Genomic DNA, 22393 nt, shown 5'->3' on the forward strand with positions numbered 1-22393 from the left:
CAGTGCCACTCTCTACCCTTAGAGACTTCCCATAGGACTCGGCCCATGGCTACTCCTAAAACTCCATTTCCCACCACTCTTCGCATTTTTTACCCGACACTGGCCTCCTTGCGGATCCTCCAAACTCCCATTTCCATTTTTTTGTGAGCGAAAAAATGTTTCCTCAGATCTTTACAGTGTGTTCCCAACTTGATTCAACTCTGCTCAAAGGTCACCTCCTCTGAGAGGTTATGTTTAACCACAAAACCAAAGAAATTTCTCATTGTCCTCAGTAGTAATCCCCTCTCTACCTCTGTATCCTAGTTTACTTTTTTTTTCGTAGTATTGACCTAACATTGTATTACATATTTAGTAATGTGTTCACCTTCCCTTTTAGAATGCAAGTTCTGTGACTGTGGGTCTTCATTTCATTTACTGTCGTAAATATTTGTGAATGAATGAATGAATGAATGAATGGCACTTATAGCTATTAATATGCTTTGGCTTAAGACTGCTGTCTTCCTCTCCTGGCACGGGTTGTAACCTATTTCTCTTGGTCTCCATCTCCTTCCTGGTACAGAGTAACTTCTTAATACTCCTTGGGTAGCTGCATGACATTAAGTATAATTACCCATAGCAGTAACTCCCAACCAAGGGACTGTGAATCTATGTGTACTGCAGAAGCTACATTCCTTTAACTGAAATTCTTAGGTCCAGATACGTTTTCAAGTCAGACTCACTCATTACTTAATATCCCTAGAATGCAGGGTCAGTACCCTCTAATCCAATACATTAGTAACTCAACAACAAAACATGGGAAAAGTCCTATTACTTGTGATAAATAATGCTCAAGTCAGTTTTTGCTACCAAGTTGGTTATCAAGGTAAATATTAAAAGTTTGGGATTTTGGAATTGTGAATGAGCAACGAGGATAGATACTGGCATGTGGATATCTGTGAAGCGGCTCCATGCTAAAATGAGTTCCTTACATCCCAGAAGGTAAGAAATCACTGCCTTAATGCATTAGTTTAAAATATCTATATATTTTTATTACTGCTAACACGAATGAAGCATTTATTGTGGATTAACTCTGGTACTCCTTAAAGGTGGGTATGAAATGACTATTTGTCCTATTTTACAGGTGAGGAAGCTAGTTTAGAGAGAAGGTTAGCAACTTGCCTGCACAGCTAGTAACTGGCCAAGTTGGATCCAAACAATATTATAAGACAGCTGTATCACAATAAAAAGCCATGATCTGGACCACCTGATCAACCTGACTTCACACAGCACAAGATGAAAATTCTTAGTTTTGCCAAATTTCTTTGTGGTGTTGACTCTAAGAAAAGTTTCTGTAATTTGAGTGAATGAATCCTCAGGCTACAAGTAGCTCTTGTAAAAATAGGCTGGCTATATGTAGCCAATATTTAACTAATATTTGTAAAATGAAATAATTTATTTCTTCAGATAAACCATTTTTTAAATGTTTGTAATGAGAGATCAAATGATTTTAAATAATTAAAAGTACTACAGTCAGCTGGGCATGGTGGACGATGCCTGTATTTCTTGCAACTTGGAAGGCTGAAGCAGGAGGATTCCAAGTTGGAGGCCAGCCTCACATCTTAGCAAGCTCCTCAAAAACTTAGTGAGACCATGCCCCAAAATAAAAAAATAAAAAGGACTAGAGATGTAGCTCCATGGTCACATGTCCCTGGGTTCAGCCCCTGGCATCAAAAAAAAACCCAAAGTACACAGAGTCACACTAACTTGCCCTGATTTCCTTTGTAGAACCTTGATCTACAGATCTAAGGTCTGTTGTTTCCTGATGAAAGAATGGGAGAAGAGACAAAAGGCACTAATTTTAGATAATATCATTTTCAAGAACGCTGACTCTGGCAGGAGCTGATAAAATGTATCGGTGGCCGGGCACAGTGGTGCATGCCTGTTATCCCAGTGACTTGGGAGGCTGAGGCAGGAGGCTCATCAGTTCAAAGCCAGCCTCAGCAAAAGTGAGGTGCTAAGCAACTCAGTGAGACCCTGTCACTAAATAAAATACAAAATTGGACTGGGGATGTGGTCCAGTGGTTGAGTGCCCCTGAGTTCAATCTCCAGTAACCACCCCTACAAAAAAAAAAAAAAAAAGTATTTGTGATCAGTAAATTCCAAACTCCTTTGGAATACAGTTGTATAAGGGGCTACAGCTTCAACTGAAGACACTTTTGGGCCTTACCACACTCAGGGTAAGCCTCAAATTATGAAATGTAGAGCAAAAAATACAACAGAGTCATTTACGGTACAAAGTAGATAATATGAAGATGAGGTTTGAGAAACGAAAATAACATATACACTGAAAACATCACAACAGAAATGGATTTTATTTCAACCAGACAAGTGAATTCTTCAATTAGCATCAACTTCCTCAAGATTTAAAGATATTAAAATTAAAGGTGGTGCTCAGAAGGCAGAAAAGGGAACATTCTTCATGGAGCAATTATTCTGCTCTTCAAAAATCCCTTTCATTGATAGGCTCGACCCAAAAGATCATAAGATCTCATGTGTTCCAATGCGTGTACAAGACCCTCACTTGAAAGTTACCCACTATTCTTAATGGAATCTCTCAAAAAGAAAAAAATATATATAGATCAGTATTATAAATTATTTTTTAATTTTAGAAACTGAGATTAAAGTACAATTTTCAGTTTAAAATATTAAAAATGAAAAAATTAACATTATTATTTAAGATGTCTTATTACAAAGCTTCTAAGTACATACACATACAAAACAGTTATTATAATTACTACCTGACACCTCAACCCATGACTTCCCCTTCATGTGATATAGACAGTTCATCTGCTGGGAAGCTTTTCCCAATACTTTCCAAACCTCATGCATAAGGATTACAGGGATGAAGGCATTTCATCATAGAATAGCTTGATTTAATATAACACAGCATATATTTATAAGGGATAAGATAAAATTGCATGTCATTTTCAACTTTTGCCACACTCATTAAAATTCATTAACACATTTAGAGTCTTCTCCTCGTGGGCACTTTTGAGACCTTTATATTATGTGTTTAACTTTGTATTGAGTTGGTCAGCACCTTGATTGATATGAACAATTACATTAAAGAAAGACTGTGTACTCGATAGGGAGATCAGCTGATAACAAAAATGGGGAGAGACTCATTTTTTTCATAAGACATTGGAACAGAATAGACAAAAAAAAAAAAAAAAAGGCATACAAACAAAACAAAAAAGTGTTCACAGTAAAACATGCCAGATTTGTAGTTTCATTTGAAACCAACAGCAAATCATGAAATGTCATGAAAAATATAAGTAAAGGTAAAATCTCCTAGAGTAATTACTAAATGAAGTTAAAATTACCACACTGATCAGTAAACCCCAGAAGAAAAAGGAACAGCGCTTACATTTCAGGCCCTTTTTAGACACTGTACAATTTTTCAAAGTTAATGCATAAAATTGGTGGGTTTGGCCACACTGCACAAATATTTTTTTAAAAAATACAATATACAGAAAAAACTCTTATATTCCCCAGTTTGAATCATAAGCTCAAAACCTAAGAGTCAAAGATCAGCTAGAAGAATTTTAGATTATTTACAAATCCAGCAGGTTCCTCTGCCATAATGGCTTGGCTTCCATCCCACAGCGATTTTCTCCTTCTCCAGCAGTACCTGTCAGTTCTCTGTCCTCACAGGAGGCTGTTCCCTTTACTGCTCATCTCTACTGGTCATCAGTCATTTTGAACAGTTCCAATAGTGCCCCAACAGCTCCAAAATAACCCTACAAAAACAATGGAAAACTTCTGTAGGAATGTCTTGGAACCTTAGCCAAAAGACCTTTTATTGTCCATACTTCTAGAAATGCTGCCCCCTAAATTTATACAAGAAAGAGAAAATGAAAAAAATGAATTCTCAGGCTGGGGCTATAGCTCAGTGGTAGAGTGTTTACCTAGCATGCGTAAAGTCATGGGTTCAATCCCCAGTACACCAAAGCAAACAAACCAACTCTTTGCTATGAAACATGGTGGAATAGCAACAATGATTTATTCGAATGCGTACTTGCTTATATGTAATAAATAGTTTAACATAGAGTGTTTAGAACAATATTTGGCACATGTTATGTGCTAAGTGTTGGATACTGCTAGTATTATAGCTGTACTTCATTTTAACCTTTGGCACAGCAAAATCCGTATTATTATTTCACAGATGAAAAAAGAAAGGTAATAAACTATCCTTTCAAGGTTATGTGACTTGTGGAAGAGCTCAACACCCAGATTTGTCTGACATCAAATCAATACTTATTTAAGGGAGAAAACCTTAAACTTTCCTCAGAAAAGCTGTGGAAGGCCCTTAAGTCAGCTGAGGCCTTACTTTGCCCATCTGCAAAACTAAGCTCATGCCTCTGTGAAAACGAAAGGAACTAAAACCCAGAAATTTTAGCAAATTTCATCTCAGTCTATTGAGCTGCTATATATAAAAGTCCCAAAGACTGGGCAGTTCAGAAACAATTGCAATTTATTTCTTAGACTTCTGGAAGCTGGGAAGTCCATGATCAAGGTGCCTGGTGAGGGCCAGTTCTTTATAGACTGCTGTCTTTCTCACTGTAACCTCACATGGCAGAAGGGGAAAGGCAGCTCTCTTGGGCCTTTCTTATAAGGATGCTAATCCTATTCATGACAGTGCAACCCTTAAGATGTAACCATTCCCCAAGGCCCACCTCCTAATTCCATCCTCTGGTAGATTAGCAAGCATTTAAACAGATGAATTGGGGTTGGGAGGGACAACACACAGATATTCAGTTTTGGCTTGTTTTCCAAAAATCTGGAGACTCCACCCTGCTGGCACTTGCACGACTCAGCAGTTACTACAGAGATAAGTGTGGACGTGTCAGGACGTGTCAGGACCTTTGCTGCTGCTGCTTCCAGCTAAGGTTGGCTGAGGCCTTACGACATGCTAGAAATTATTCTAAGCACTTTATGTGGATGTAGTGATTCAATCATCACAGTAACTCTATGAGACAAATATTATCCCTTCATTTTACAAATGCTAAAACAGAGATGGAGAGTTATTATCTAAGATTTCACAGTCAATAAAAGGTTGTGCTCTGAACGGCTTGGCTATACTACTTAAGGGATGTTCCATAATATTAGTTGAATGAAAAGAGAAATTGAGTGAGTTAAGACTCTTAATGACAAGGCAAGTGACCAGAAAGCCACCAACCAAACCAGAGCCTCCCAAATGTTGTCCCTCCATAATAGGCTCTGGTAAGGCTTAAGAATGTAGAGAATTTTCTAAGGGATAATTCAAGCAGTTCACTGGCAGGAGAGTCTGAGTCATGATGTATTATAATAAACCAAATCTACAGTCCACAATGGTTAGGGATCGTGCAGTGATATAGGTGACTACATGCTGACCTACAGAATTGAGTTTTCCCAAAACGTCAGATTTCATTTTCTATCTTACTACCACCTACTCGTATGATCTTGGAGATGATGTCGTATCCCTGCCAGCTTCTAGGTTTTGTTCTCTACATTAGGCCAAGAAGATCTGGACAGAAAGTTGCCCAATAAAATAGAGTTAAATGCCAGATAAAATAATCAGGCATCCTGCAATTTTTAGTGTTAAATATGGCAACTGTATTAGGCCAGAACAGTAGTTTTCCTTTATTTTCTTTTACATTATGTTATTATTTTTTTTTTTTTAAAGCTGTGATGCTTTTTTCTTTTTCAAACAAAACCTTACATCATGGAAACTTCATAAATAAGCAGAATCAGAGGTGTTCTGTTCGAGGGACAAAGGAATGAAGATTCTGGGATCTTACTCTCCCTCAACCAAAATAAATTATATAACTGTGTTTTAATTCTGCTTAAAAAAGAAAAGAAAGGAAGAAAAATAAGAAAAGAAAAAAAGTCTTTCAGTATTAATTTCTATCATGGGAACCTATTAGTATTTAAGTTCTTATTTTTTAGATCCGTTAAGAAAACAAAATATGGACATAAAGAGCTCTAAATAACTTCTAAGTTTATAAGCAGCTTTTTAGATAAATAATTCAGTTTGGAGATAAGAAAATGCCATAGTAGTTATTCATTACAGCTGAAATTTATAATACTAGTTTTCTTAAATTTTTTCTGCAGCAGTTTGAACAGGACATTAGGTACTGCTTGTGACTCTACACAGCACTGGTTTTAAAGGGTGACAGAAGCAACGGGCAGGAGAAAGGAGGATCCCCCACTTGCTCTTGGGAAACCATGATCTTTGTTACAGTAGAAATGCCCTATCAAAGATGCCCTGTCTTAACTGGTGCTGTTTCTCATGTTAATCAGCGTCACTATCAGCCGGGCGCAATGACCTCTCAAGGTTGGTAGGCTCCTCTTAGCAGCCTAAGAACTTCTGTTCTCCCTAGTGGAGCTGTTTACTTGCCAAGAGTCAGTGTGTTGACCTCGCAGTTGTTTTTAACGGTTTCATTGTTTAGGTAACAATCTAATTATGACCATATAAACCAATCAAATGCAAAATGATGATCAGTTTGTGAAAATTCGGCAAAGCTGAAAAAGGTACTCACAAGTCATTGCTCTTTACTTAGGTGGATGCCACAACATTAAAGAGGAAAAAACTAGAAGGATTCTGCAACTAAACTGCTCCACAATATCTTTAATTTCCTGATTCACCTCAAAGAAACAAATTGAAAGTCCAAGAAGGTACATAATACTTACAGATTCAGAAAAAGAAACTGTAGTGCTCTAATCAACATAAACCATTCTCAAAAATGGACTTTTGGTCCTACAGTGGAAGACTGGTAGGTAGATGCACGTTTATGCATTTTAAAATTAAAATGGTTAAAGTAGGGAGATTTTTTAAATGATTACCTATTTTAGCTGACTTTATTTATTTATTTTAATTTTAAACTGGGCATGTTGGTGCACACCTGCAATCTCAGCAACCTGGAAGGCTGAAGCAGGAGGATCACAAGTTCTAGGTCAGCCTAGATAACTAAGCAAAACCCTGTCTCAAAAAGTGAAAAGGGATGATGGTGCAACTCAGTGGTAGAGTGCCCCTGGGCTCAATCCCTACCACCATAAAAATAAATAAATATGTAAAGAAAGAAAGAAATCTTATCAGTAATTGACGATTAGTAATTATATATATTTATGGGGTACAAAAATGATACTATGACTTTTTGATACAATGTAGGATGATTAAATCAAAGTAACCAACATATCACATCAAATACTTAACTGTTTTTTTTTTTTTTGCAGTAAAAATATCTGAAATTTACTCAAGACAATTTTGAAATATAAAATACACTATTAACCACACTGCATTAGATCTCAAAATAGACTTACTCCTCCTGAGGTTTTGTACCCTATGACCGTCATCTCCTCATTCCTACCAACCCCCAGCCTGCTTTTGTGAGTTCAGTTCCTTAAGATTCCGCATGTGCTGGGAGCAGTGGCGCTTGCCTGTACTCCCAAACACTCGGGAGGGTAAGGCAGGAACATGGGAGGGTAAGGCAGGAACATGACATGTTCAAGGCCAGACTCAGCAACTTCAGGAATCCTTTAGGGACCCAGTGAGACATTGTCTCTAAATAAAATATGAAAAAGGGCTGGGGATGTGGCTCAGTGATTAATCTCCCCTGGGTTCAATACCTGGTACCCAAAAAAAAAAAAAAAAAAAAAGAAAGAACGAAAGAAAGAAAGAAAGATACCACATGTTAAGTGAGAACATGTGGTATCTGTCTTTCTGTGCTTGATTTATTTCACTTAGCATCTTGTTCTCAAATTTCATTCATATTGTTGTAAATGACAGAATTTCTTTCATTTTTAAGGCTGAGTAGTATTCCATTAGATACCATATTTTCTTTATCCATTCATGTGTTGCTGAACACTCAGGATGATGAACACTTAGGCTGATTCCACTTCTTAGTTATTGTGAATAATGCTGCAATAAACATGGGCAGGCAGACATCTCTTCAACATACTGATTTCAAATCTTTTTTGGGTAAATACCCAGAGGTGGGATTGCTGAGTTGTAGGGTAGTTCTATGTTTTGAGCCATCCATATTGTTTTCCACAATGGTTATATTAATTTAGTTTTCTATTTTTTTTTTTTTAATTAACCAAAACCAGGCACATTCCTGTAACGCCAGCAACTTGGGAGTCTGAGGCAAAAGGATCACAAGCTTGAGGCCAACTTCAGCAATTTAGCAAGACCTACAAAGATTTAAGGAGACCCTGTCTCAAAGTAAAAAATAAAAAAGACTGGGAATGCAGCTCAGTGGTAAAGAACCTCTGAGTTCAATCCCCAATACCCTGTCCCCAAAATTTTTCTATAGTTCTTTGTTATCTTTTGCATAAACACAAAGTTTAAACTGGCAACATTTCTTCTTGACCAGTTGTAAAACAAAGAGACCCACTCATATGTCAGTCAACCTATACTCCATGTAACACAAGTCAGTCTGTGGAAGCTCAACCCACCTCATGTTCCAAAAACAGAGCCTTCAGCTGTCCTTTGGACCAAAAATCCATAGCATATGCTAGCAGCTTCATGGAGACCATATTGATTCTGAGAAAATTCCCAACAAACACAACTCTGTCAATATTCTGGAAAAAAAATTAAAGAAAAACAATTGAACGATGGCAGAAAAATACTATCCAGCAAAGACCCAGATGTTCTGTATGTCACTGTTCAGAAACCTGCAGTGAATTCCTTAAGTAGAACCATTTCAGTATCTCCAAAAGGAAGCTGAGCAAACCTCACAGTGCATTCCACAAAGACAGGAGGGAGAGATTTTCCCTGGAAAAAGCAGAACTGTATCGGGCTTGTTTGTAGGTGTTACGTCAGATTGTGTTAGGTCTAACGTGTAACTCAGCTCCCAATATATATAAACATATATAACATTGTAACTGGAGTTCAAGTTTAGCTAAATTTTCTTGTGCATTTCTTTAATCCCCTAAACTTCAAGTATAAAATACAAATACAACTAACTCACAAAAGAAATGGCTATGGCATGGTGGATTCATCAAACGACTTCCCCCTTTGCTCTAGGCTGAACAATGGGGATAAAAAAGGAAACAACATTCCATCTCTGCCCTCAGGGCATGGCGGTGGAATAGCCTGTTTGGTCAACATATGGGTTAAAACAAGGTACCAAAAACTCCATTTGTATTTTTGTGACCATGGATGTAGATTTGCATTCTAAACAACACTTAGGAATATTCCTCTCCTATCCTGTCCAGGCAGACATGCTTCAAATCCCACAAGCTTCCAGTTCCAGCTGTACTCAGCCCTTCCCACTTGCCCAGGTATTTCTTAAGCTTAATCTTTAACTCCACCTGTCTGCCATGCAGAGCCTGCTCACCACTCACTCAGCACAAAACCAGTCGCTATGGGTACTTATCAAAGGCAAGAGAGTCTTTAAAGGTGCCGTTATTGTCTGCTCAGTCTATCAGTAGTAATTAAGGTCTGGGAGCATCAACCTTTAACTATCTCAAGTTTTAACAATGCACATTCATGAAGCCATTAGCCAGTGACAATTTTCTACAAATGGAGGAGTCAGGGTAATTTTAGTAAGTTTTTACTAGAAGGAGAACTGTCGTCACAAACTGTCCAGACTAAGAAGTAGCAAGGAACACTCAAAGTAAGAAACTCAGGGCTGGGGAGATAGCTCAACTGGCAGAGTGCTTGCCTTGCAAGCACAAGGCCCTGAGTTCGAACTCCAGTACCGGGAAGAAAAAAAAAAAAAAAACCAAAGAAACTCAGATTAAAGAGGAATTTGATTAAAATTAGAGCTCAGTGTAGGACTTACTCAAAGCCCAGTCCTGGTAGAAGCCAGAAGGAGTAGAAGTAGCATTAAAAGCTGCTAAACACCAGGTGGGGTGGTGTACATGGGTAAGTTCAGCTACTTGGAGGGCTAAGGCAGGAGGATCACGAGTTCAAGGCCAGTCTAGACAATTTAGCAAGAACTTATCTCAAAATAAAAAATAAAAAGAGCTGGGAATGTAGCTCAGTGGTGGAGTACCCCTGGGTTCAATTCCCAGTATTTAAAACAAAAACAAACCAATGAGCATTCCATGTTTCAAATATATGCCAGGTGATGAAAAATTGCAATGTTTGGACTGTGGTTGTGGCTCAGTGGTAGAGCATTTGCCTAGCATGTGTGAGGCACTGGGTTTGATCCTCAGCACTACATAAAAATCAATCAATAAAATAAAGATATGCATCCATCTATATCTAAATTTTTTTAATTGGAAATGTTTTTTAAAAAGAAAAAGAACAAAAAGACATTAGAAGGAAACATGAGAGAATTCTTTCTAAAAGTAATATTGAAGTAGAAAGGGTTTAATACTAAGAATCCATTAAAAATTTATATATTTACTTTAAACACTTATTCAGAGGAAAAACATCACCACAAGCAAATCCAAATGGAAAGCAATAAATAGAAAATACTTTCAGTACATGTCACATAAAATATATTTTTTATCAAATAAAGAGTTCCTATGAATCAATAAGAAAAAAGTCAACAATCTAATATAGAAATGGGTAAAGAAACTTGTACTTTTATACTCCGCTTGGTGGGAATATAAATTAGAACAACTTTTTGGAGGGAACTTTGTAATATGTCACAATCATAGTAAACAAATTCTTTGATTCAGCAATTTCCCTTCTGGGAGTTTATCTGACAGATATACTAACGTGCAAGCAAAACTGTGTGTGTGTACATATATGTGTGTATACTATACATAAATACAGTGCAGGCTTTTCAGAGACTAGAAATAAAACAAATATCATTAGAAAAGTGACCAAATCAATAACTGCATATCAATATGTTAGCGTGTTATATGGTCATTAAAAATGAAAGTTGAAAAGACACTGATATGAACAATCTCAAGTGAGTTATGTAAAAAAGCAAGAGGCAATACTTTGAGAGATGTGCACTGAAGTACACGAAGACTGATATTAATAATGGCTAGAGTTTCCTTTCTGATATTCTAGCAAAAAAAGAGAAGGACCTAAGAGGAGAAGGAGGAGAAAGAAATAGATAAAGCATTATGGCAAAGTCTTGATAACTGGAGAGTAAAGGTTCTTTGAACTGTTGTCTTTCCTTTATGCATGCTTACCAATTTTCATAATAAAAAGGCAATAAATGAAGCACAATGTAGAATAGTATGTACAGAGTGAATTGTATGGTATGTGATTATATCTGAGCAAAGCTGTTATTTTAAAAAAGAATATTATGTAGTTTGCTACCTTTGGAAGGATATATTTATCCAAATGTCACCAATACATATAGAAACAAACAAAGACTAAAACAAGGGGCTGCCTCTATCTAGTGAGGTTCCCATCAAGTGATAGGGTGGAAATGGTAACTCGCTTCCCTGTATGTCTATTCTGCTGTCATTAGAACTCTGCATTTTGTGCTTCTATGATCTATTAAAAAACAGAAATATGAAAATTTAAAGTGATGGAAAAGTGTTTTATAGCATTCTGATCATCACAACAAAAATGTTTCAGACCTAGTAAACATGGCTGAAGTCAAAGATTCTGAAATCAGTGAATCCAGAGAGCAACGCAACAATTGAAGACTTTGGTTACTGGGCTCATAGGGCAATGGGACAATGCCAGTCGCTAGTGTGTCCCTTGAGAGCCAGTACTGATTGAACACCCTCTAATGGAGTCTTGGCCCCTGGGCAACGGTTGAGTGCCTTCATTCACTAAACTCCAACAGAAACATCCTACTCAAACCAATATACAATGTGACTACATTTTCACATAGTGAAAAATAAAGTCCATTATTCTCTCCCAAAAGGATTATGATACCTGTGAAAAGACCTGCTGGCTCACTCCAGCCAGAAGTGCAAGGAAGAGGCAGCTCTGTGGCAAGTAGGGGAAAGGGCAGGTATTGCTGTATGTGGCAAGGGATGTAACTGTGTATCTGACCTTTGGGAGCCTTTGAGTATAGACAGTTACACACATATTAGTCGTGGAGCTTGTTTGGCTACTTGGATAAACACCCTTTAAAGGTTAATGCCAAAAAAATAATCCCTGTTACAAAGAATCTGATGACCAAAGTGGACTTCAAAAGGGCATATCTCTGGAATACACTTTTACCTAATTATCAGCCTCCCACTTAATCCCCATTCAAACTGAGGACTTCCAAAAAATTATGACCTGACCCACAAGTCAGCAAAATACTTTATCGAGTGTCATAAAAGAAGTGTCTCTTTTGTAATCCCAAAGCTTAAACGTAAGGTTAGCTCCCACCCATTACAAAGAATGCCCCATATCCTGACCCTCCACTATTCAACTGGGAGGGGCCAGGAAGGGGTTTGTAAGTATCTGTACCATTCTATTTCTTAGTCTGGGTTGTGACTATGCAGGTGTATGTGTGTCTGTGTGAAAGTTCATCGAGCTATACACTTGGAATTTGAGCCCTCTTCTGTATGTATGTCATATAATTATATATTTGAAAACTCCATTACTGATTTACTATTGTTCTTTTAATATCTCTCCTACTACCTGCTCCACACCCAACTTCTTTTTCATATCTTCCTGACATACCTCGGTAAAAGAAAGAGTTGTTCTACTATACAAATCTTGTATTTCAGAAAAGGCTTCCAATTTGCAGTGTTTCAAGACATGTTAATAAAGCTTTCTCTGTCACCAGCTCCACCCCTTCTTGTGCCTGGAGCTCTGGCTAGCCTCTGCTGTAGAAAGCTCTCTGTGCTTTGATAGCCCTGTACAATGCTGCTTGAACTCCATGCCACAAGGCAACACTGTAAAGAAGCTGAAAGCAAAGAGAATATCGGATATTGCAAGTAGAAGCACTTAATCTGCAATTATTTGCAAGGATGCTCAAAGCTTTTCCTCACATTTCAGTGAACACTGGGCAAGAATGATGTTTAGAGAGGCTGTGACATGGGTTGCAATTTTACCATGTTTCCACAGTTGGATAGTTTATCATCTGTCACCTTGTGTCTACTTAAAAATACAACACGTACTCTTCCCCCTCCCCCACAAGCACACCTCCTGTTCTCTAAGGAGTAACTATATAATGAAGAGCAGGTTTCCCAAGGATATGAAGTTTCTTAAGAGTCAACAGTTATCACCCTATGATAAACAAAAAAAACACATGGGTTTCCCCAGATTAAGGCTTTTACCTCATTCAGTGCACACATCCGAGCAATGGAGCCAATGTTGTTGGTGATGGTGACCAAGGTGGCCCGGGCGAGGTCTTCCTTGCTGATGGAATCTCGCTTTTCTTTACTCATCATGTTGCCAAAGCTATGTTGGAAATATTAGTGAGAGCGTTCAAAATCATCCTCAGGCAGGACATGGGCTTCCACCAAGGCAATGTGGAAGGCTCTATGAATCTCTGTTCAAACTCAATTTACCTGATTTCACTACCATGGTTTATAAGCAGACAGGATTACAGTATGAATGGCTGGTTGCCCCTTTCTTAATAGGGACAAAGTAGAATGGTTATAATGTGGGGAAATTTTTTAATGCTTCTAGATATCTGGACAAGAATGGAAGAGGGATAACTGTTGCAGTTTTCCAGAACCTTCTTTCAAAGTTGCCTTATTTTAAGCACAAGCACCAAGGGCTAAACATCTCAGTGCTTCATTAAGGACAGGAGATCAAGTCTGAGATCTGATATGATAGATATTTGCACCAGGCTGGTGGGCTGACATTTGAAAAAATAAATGAATGGCCAGGGTGGAGAGGCTGCCTCATGTATAGTCACTACTGCTCCTAGCTACTTAGTCTCTACCTTGATGCTACAGCAGATCCTTGAAGGCCAAATCGTTCATAGTCTCCTCCGTAAATGTCCTTCACCAGCTTATCAACATTGGTGCTGTCGCCTTTAGCTGCCATTTCCAGAGCTTCTTCAAAGGTCTCACAACCAGTCAGCAAGCAACATAGGCCTAGGAATGTTCCACCTCCAAGACTGAAGGAACAATAAGGTTTATTTTTAATTTTTACTTTAAGTTATGCCCATCCGAGTCCCCAACTACATCAAGACTATTAATATGGGTTAAGAAAAACAGAAGAAAAGCAAAGGGGCACTTGAATTAAAGTGCTAGAGTGCAAAAGAACTCTGGGGTAGATTGGGTAAGAAAAGAGGGCAGAGGATGAAATTAAAAATAAGGGAAAACTTGCCCCTAAATTTGAGAACAAATCTAGAGAAAGACTCTCACTGATTTCCGTTGTGAGACCTTCAACCAGCCACTAACCTAAGCTCTTCCATCTTCCCACCTATGAAATGGGACCAAATCATGACCTCTTCTAATTGGGTGGTCTGAAAGCAACAAATAAGAGAAACAACTGATATTTTAAAACCATGAGCAGCTGAATACAAATATTTAGAAAAAGAAGTATATATAATTCCCAACTAACTATGGAGCTAAACCCTCAAGCGATAAAACTGACCCAGGACTCAGGTAGGAGCCACCAGTCCAAAGGTTATCTTTCAACTGACCTTGCTTTCCTAGCAGAAAATAATCTCTTTCTACCATCTTAGATCCATAGATCAATCTGATATTAAAGTTGTTTTCCCTGGTAGGCTTTGGATATTTGATTATTGATATTTTACTTACCACCCAAGACTAAAAACTAGTCACAAAGGTCACAAAATCATTCCAATGTTTCAATTACGTTTTAAAATTTTTTCAATCATTTAGGGAAACACTCCTCTAAGTTTGTCTTTTTAGACAAAATCAGAAACAAATTATAGTAGGTGAGGACAAACTCGAATGTGCATTCATATCAAAGTTACCTGCTGGAAAGAAAAGCAGGTTCAGGTTAAAGCTACTATCAGGGAACTCCTAGGAAAAGGAGCTGGTTCCTAAACAGTTGCACATAGGTTTTACTCTTCATTTACCATGTGAAAAAATAAACATGAGAGAGCTGCTCCTATCAATTGATTCAGAAGCCCCCAAAAGCCACTAGCTCTGGGAACTCAATTTGTATTTTTGCACTTGCTTTTAATTCTAAGGAAAAAAATTAAGTTGGAATTAAGGTTTTATTTATTTATTTATTTTTGGCACTGGTGACTGATCCCAGGGGTGCTCTATCTATGAGCTATATCTCCAGTCCTTTCTATTTGATTTTTTGAGACAGGATTTTGTAAGTTATGGAGCCTGGTCTCAAATTGAGACCCTCCTCCCTCAACCCCCCAAGTTGTTGGGATTATAGGCATGCGCCAAGAGGGTCAGCTGGAATTAAGTTTATTTTAACCTTAAATTTGAAAAAAGAAAATTCAGTGAAAATGATATTCAATGTCAATAACTGCTAACAAGGAGGTATAAGATTGTAAATAGGCACATAGTTCTTTAAATTGCATCCAAAGCAAAACTGTATAATATTCTTAAACTATGATTCTTTAAAAAAAAAATGCATCTTTGATGAAATTATGGGTTCTTTTTCATGGAGAATGATATAGCTAAGCACCACTAGTAGTAGCTAGCTACCCAAACTGTAGGGGCAATACCATGAGGAAACAAAGAGTTCTATGTACACTGTTGCATCGACATTTCAGTCACAGTAGGAATTGTGGATTTCCTTTAAGAGTTTGTCTTCACATGCATTTAACATGGTGTGTCATGCTACATAGTTGGTTTCAGCCTACCCTACAAAGTTATTGTGGCTATTATTATTTGCTTTTATTTTGCGGTGTTGTGCAGCGAACCCAGGGTCTCAGGCATACCAGACAAGAGTTCTACCACTAAGCTACACCCTAGTCCTTTTTATTTTTTATTTTGAGACAGGGTCTCACTAAGTTGCTGAGGCTGGCTTTGAACTTGTGATCCTCCTGCCTCAACCTTTGAGTCACTGGGATTACAGGTGTGTGCACGTCTGGCCACTAGTGTATTTTAATGTAATATTCTTTCATTTGTGAGTCATCTGGACTTGTTTTGTTTTCTCCCTGTATGTTTTTTAAAAGAAGTCTTTGCTCACATTTCTACATTCTCACTACCTTTTTAAAAATATACATACTTTTTTTTTAGTTGTCATTGGACCTTCATTTTATTCATTTTTTTTTTTTATATATATGTGGTGCTGAGAATCGAACTCAAGGCCTCACACATGCTAGGCAAGCACTCTACTACTATGATACGACCCCAGCCGCTCTCACTACCTTTTGTTCCTAAGAATCTTTCTCCAAATATTAGGGATTCATCATAATTAAGGCATTGAATAACCTCCTCCAAATGTAGGCAACTGAAGACATTGGCTGACTTAGAAAGAAGGTAACTCATCAACGGATGTGTTGGTAAAAGTGAAAAGGGGCAAATACAACTGGAAAATGGCAGGTGACTCCAGATAAAAAGCTGAATGGGGAAAGCAAGCATGCATCGGCACAGTTGGTACACTGCAGATAGGAGAGAAGAATGCATGGTCACAGAAGAGCCAAGAGTCTCCTAATACTTTATTAATATCCTCAACCTGCTAACCATTATTTAATTGAGTGATTTCCTCACTCGCAGTCAGATATACCTGTTTGTTCTGGCAGATACACAGTAAAACCCTCAGTATATCAGAGACAAAAATATGTTGCTAGAAAAAGCCACTGAATATTATCATTACTCATAACAGTGAAAGATCTTTGGAAGAAGAAGAAATCTTCAGTTGCTCATTCAGTAACCAATCTGTTGATAATTTCAGGACACTGATCTTTAATAGGTATTAGTGTGCATTACCCTTAAAACAGATTCCCAAATGATTGGATGAAATGTACTGCTACTTTTGCCAGTTTTTTAACATTCCTCTTTTAACAGGTTACATGCTGTAAAGTTCTATTTTTTTCCACTGACTTTCACACTAAACTTGGAATTGTGTCACTATAAAAAAAATACCGCTACTCAAACTGGGAAAATTATACATAACCATGTTTAAAAGAAAACTGATATCCCAAAATAAATGGCATGGTCTCTTAAAAATGCTTAATGGAAAAGTAGGGGATAATACAATAACAAAAACCTAAAGTTACAGCTATCAGTTCATAAGAGGAGTATTAAAATTTAAAGCTTACACCATTTGTTTAGATCAGTGATTCCCAAAAGTATGTTCCACAAGCTGATATTCACTGCTAACTCTAATAGTTTAGGTTGGGGTTTTGTGACTTGGATCAAAAGAAACCCTTGGCAGAACAACTCTGATTGGACAGGGATCAGAAGCCCCACAAACACGAGGTTCCATTTCCCTCCACTACATGTGGCAGCCCCTGAAAGTTTCCCTATTAATTTGCAGGTTCCTGTAGTACACTTCCAAAACACTTATTGAAGAGAGAGCTTACAGGGCAGCTTGAAGATCCAGACAGTGTTATGTTGGTATTTGCATAACACTGGTCTTTAATGGGTATTTACCAGTAACTAGAATTTATAGGCATTGTTATACATGTGAGAGAAATCAACCACAATTAGCTCCTGAGCAGCTATTCAGGATGACTCAGAACCCTGGAGTCTCCACATTTAAGAATGCACCTGCTATATAACTCACAAACTGCTATGTATTCATCAACTAAACTGTAAGTATCTGTAATTGTAGAAAATATTTAGCTTGTTCCTTGAACTAGCTGTACTGATTCAATTACTCCTTATAGGAGGAAGTCTGTAGTCTCTTAAAAATTATACCTTTATCAGATTACTCTCTAAGGTAAAACTAACTCAGCTGAAATATCCATGTCTTTGACACTCATGTCAGTACTACTAAGGTCATAGGGTCAGTTTTGATTATTGTGTGAGCAAGCAAGCTTCTGGAATCTCAATGAAAAAATGTACACCTAGTAGCAATTGAGTGACACAACAGTCTAAGCTATGGACCCATGAAGGCTTCAGTTGGCAGGGTGAGACTGCAGGGTTCCTCAGAAGCAGTACTATTGACATTTGAGGCTTGTTGACATTTTTTGTTGTTGGGGGAACTGCCCGATGCAATGTAGGATTTTAGTATACCCCGACCTCAATCCTACTAGATGCCAGTAGCTTTCCACTTCCAGTGAGGACATCCAAAACATGTCTCCAGATATTATCTAACACCCCCTGGAAGAAGCAAAATCTTCCCCTCTTCACTGGGGAAACCACTGATTTATACAGATCCATCACAACTCATGAAAATACACTGGAAAAGCAGAGCTCTTCTCCTAATGGGTGAGCAGTACTGCTGAATTCCAGTGCTGGAAAAGCCTGTAGAAATAGCCTAAGTAGCAATAGCTTTCATGGTAGAAATGAAATGAGGATCCTGAGACCAAGAGAATATAGCTTCATCTGTCAAAAACCATGGTTTCAACACCATGTCCTGAAGCATATTCTACAAGGCACTAATTCCTTAAATTGTTCCTTAAAAATGAGCTCTGCTGTACAATAAGTTGGAAGAATTCTTCTTACCAGATCAGTAAGGAAAACCTGTTTAATTTTGTTTACATTGGAGGTTCTTTTAAAAATATTTGACAGGAGATCCATTTCCCATGTTGAATCATTATCAGAGCTCATTTGCCCTTACATGGGGCCTTGGGGTGGGAGGCGTACCAAAAATCAAGGCGCTCTGACCAACTGTGGTTACAGGGCTATTTTCCTGTCCATTGCATTCCAAAATTCTCTGTGGGCTATGCAGATGATTCTAGCTTTCAGCCAGCATATTTACCTGAAGAGGGGAGACAAATTCTTTGTAAACACTGTTTTGTTTGCTGGTTGAAATGGCGTATTATTTCCCCTGTGCTAGGCACCAATGAGTCCAATAGAAGATTTCTCTGAAGCCTTCTCTGACCATAACAAGCACCCTTCTATCTGGCTTCTGTTGGGCTGTTGACCTTACCATTCTTTTGGCATTTAACACATACCACCTTGTTGGCAATCTTCTGCTGCGCACAATCCTCTCCCCTCAATCTGACCATAATTTCCAGCAAGACAAAGACTGGGTTTTATAAAACCTTTATAAAAATCACCCTTTCACTCCCTTAACATGTTGCTTGATAAATTCTTTTTGGTTGACCAAGAAGGCCAAGACATTTCTTTTAAAAATGGATTCAATACAAATAACTTTTATTATACACTGTTCATTGAGGAAGAGGCCTGGGTTTAAGCACAGAGAGGTTCTCCTAATGGAAAACATGTTTACCTGGTCCCTGTAACTCTTTTATAGTTGTCCTTGGAGTACACTGCTAGAATGCTGACACCTGAGCCCATGTTAACCAGCAACATAGGGTATGGGTTATCAAGGCAGTATGGCTTTTTTTGACACAATTCAGGATTTGTGGGGTTTTCAAAATAGTAACATTCTGGCTTGCCGTTGAAGCCGACGGAGTCGACGTAAAGCAGGCCCTGAATCAGACAGTCCAGTTCATCCAGTTTATGGAGCTGCAGGTCAGCAATCTGAAAGAGAAAAAACCTTGTAAGATGCCATGGACCATCTTGCAAGAAACCCCAGAAGCTTTAGCTGGATTTAAGATTGGGTCATTCACTTTAAAAGTAGGGAAACATTCTTGAAATACCAAGTTGTGAAATCTTGTTGATATTCAATCAGTCCCCTGGAAAAGCAGCTGTGCTAAAGGATAGGCGCTTTGCCTGGAAAAGCATGTATAGTGGGGTGAATGGTGGTCCCTGTCTATGACCTTGTGAATGTGGTTTGAAAAATGGGTCTTTGCAGATGTGATTAAGTTAAGGAGCTTGAAGCAATCATCCTAAATCATCTGGGTGGGCCAATGACAAGAGTTCTTATAAAGGACACAGAGGAAAAATGTGAAAGACACACAGGATGAGCCCATGAGAGGAAGAAGACAGGGATTTAAGAGTTGCCACCAGACACTGGAAGAGGCAAGGAATGGAATCCTCCCAAGAACCTCTGAAGGAAGTGCAGCCTCAAGAACTATGAGCAAGCTGTGCTACAGGGGCATGCTCCTGTAATCCCAGCAACTCAAGAGGCTGAGGCAGGAGGATCGCAAGTTTGACGCCAGCCTTGGCAACTTAGCAAGATCCTGTCTCAAAATAAAACAGACAGGTGCCTCAGTGGTAGAGAGTCTCTGGGTTCAATTCCCAGTACCACCAAAAAAACAAAAACAAAAAATCCTATGAGCAAAAATATATCTGACATTTTAAGTCACCAAGTTTGTGATCATTTGTTAACAGAGACTGTGGAAAATTCAGCATGCCATCAAGTGAGAACATTCAGAAAATAATGAGAATCCTACACTCCTACACTTCCTTGTCAGGGCATGGATCCCAAAGGCCTGGGAACTGGGGAGAATCTCCTGAGCTCACGAAGCTCAGCTAACCTTTTCCCAGACCTGGGCTCTGGAGTTAAACAGATCTTACTTTGAATTCTAGCTCTAAAACTGACTTGACTAAAGGATGTAAGGTGAGTTATGTGACTTCTCAAACTTCAGTCTCCTCACCTGTAAGATGAGGATAATAATGCCTACTACAAAGTGTTGCTGTAAAGATTATATGATAATAATATATGCAGTGTGCTTACCCAGGGGTTGGCACATACAAAGGGCTTATCGGCTGGGGTAGCCAGAGTGTCCTTTAATGTTTCTGTGACATAAAAATGCCTACTCTCTTAGGTACGGGGGGAAAACCTAAGGACAACCAGCTGGCTGTGGGCTAGCATTGGAAGTTAGTGGCCACTATGCATTCTCAAAAGTTTAATTCATTATCCTCAAGAGTATACCATTGACCCAAAGGTTTGGGTTGATAATCATTTTCCATGGACTAGAAAAAAAAAAAAAAAAATTAATGACTAATAATCACCAACATGAAACCCAGCCAACGAAAGAAGGTATGGGTCAATTTTCACAAAAACCCTATAAGTAGATATTATTAACCTTATTATGTGGTTAAGGTTCATGGTGCCTAAGTGACACAACTAGAAAATAGCTACCAGTGACTCCCTGTTCTGTTGTCTTCACTGCCATAATGGATACTGTTTCTGGGGTCTGGAAACAACCTATACAAGAACTAGACTTTGATATTTTGCCAAAAGAGACATCATCTTCATTACAAAAGTTAACAAGAACACTTTTCACTTAGTGTTACTTATCTAAGCTTCCTATTTAACAAAAATTGGCTAAATCTATACCTGCAAAGAATTAGAATAGGTTACCAGCAAGGTGGTAGAAGTATTCTACTTTTTTTTTTTTCTTTTCTGCAGTGCTAGAGTTAAACCCAGGGCCTTGTGTATGATAGGCAAACAGTGAGTTACCCACCACCCCAGTCCCTGAAAGTATCCTTTATACTTGGAAATAAACATTCTAAATGATCATTGGTGATGAAGTAATATAGCTCATAAATGGTTCCAAACGTTTCATTTTTTAATCAGGTGAAACTCTTGAATGAGATGCATATAATGACATACATTTTAAGGGGGCATTGCTATTAGTATAGAATTATTTGGAGACCTAATAGAGTATAGTGGGACACAGCAGGGTAAATAGTATCTCCTCTGTTTTGCCTGATTCCACAGCCTTCCATTGTGTTTACAGAGCATTGGTCACAATATGGCTGGTTTTCAGGTTCCTCAACACTTGGCTGAAAGGCCTGCCCCTAATCATACTTATTAAACGGAACAGGGAAAGTTATCACCTCATGGATCACCCCAAGCTGGAAAGTAGCTATTTCATCAGCTAGTCTAGGGACCATAGGTTAACCTGCTTAAAAATTAATCAGAGGTTCATCCACAATATTGACAGCCAAGTCCAGAACCAACATCATAAACATGGACAAAGACACAGTCCATCCAGTTGGACAGTCTGAAACTACATCGGGGGTGGGGGGTTGGGGGGAACTTGTCAAGACAAATAAACTGAGCACGTACAACTTCAATCTGAAAGAAATTTTATTATCTCACCTTTCCCCTCAAAATGATTTTCAAATAAAGTGCTAGTAGCAAACAAACATCTCTTCTACACATTTTACTGAGGGATGGATATTTATGGAGCCTGAGGTCATGCAGCCCCAGACAAATAGGAAACAAAGATGTTAGTCACTTTCTTGGAGAACTATAGGAAAAAATATGGGCTCCCAGCTTCAGGTAATGAGTCAAATTGCTACTCAGATTTTCAAACAGGTCATCTGAAATTCAAAACAAGTTGGGAATTAATCCTCAGATTTTGCAGTTTGCTGGTAAACCTGAGTTCATTTTGTGGAAGGCTTAAAAATTTCATCTAAGGAGAAACACTCTTTCTAGGCAAAGTTTTCTTTATATCAGGAGTCACAAGCTCATATGCCTAAAGGTGGCAGTAAGAAAACAGAAAGAAGCTGGGTGTGGTGGCATACTCCTGTAATCCCAGCAACTCAGGAGGCTGAGGCAGGAAGATTGAAGTTCAAAGCCAGCCTCAGCAATTTAGTGTGGCCCTAAGCAACTTAGTGAGACCCTGTCTCAAAACATAAAAAGTGCTGG

The 22393-nt window shown here is 38.3% G+C and overlaps 1 protein-coding gene across 2 annotated transcripts in view; it reads right to left on the reverse strand.

Moving 5' to 3' along the window:
- Nucleotides 1-2924: 2924 nt before the first annotated feature.
- Nucleotides 2925-22393, reverse strand: part of Pank1 (pantothenate kinase 1) — a 62907-nt gene continuing 43438 nt past the window's right edge. For both annotated transcript variants that reach the window (XM_047553937.1, XM_047553938.1), the window contains exons 3-7: nucleotides 19115-19368; nucleotides 13773-13949; nucleotides 13159-13282; nucleotides 8476-8601; nucleotides 2925-3779 (exon numbers count right to left, since the gene is read on the reverse strand). In XM_047553937.1, coding sequence (XP_047409893.1) covers nucleotides 3720-3779; nucleotides 8476-8601; nucleotides 13159-13282; nucleotides 13773-13949; nucleotides 19115-19368 — 741 coding nt within the window. In that variant the 3' untranslated portion in view covers nucleotides 2925-3719. The remainder of the gene's footprint in view (nucleotides 3780-8475; nucleotides 8602-13158; nucleotides 13283-13772; nucleotides 13950-19114; nucleotides 19369-22393) is intronic.

This window comes from Sciurus carolinensis, chromosome 5 (genome assembly GCF_902686445.1).
Source record: "Sciurus carolinensis chromosome 5, mSciCar1.2, whole genome shotgun sequence".
NCBI lineage: Eukaryota > Metazoa > Chordata > Mammalia > Rodentia > Sciuridae > Sciurus > Sciurus carolinensis.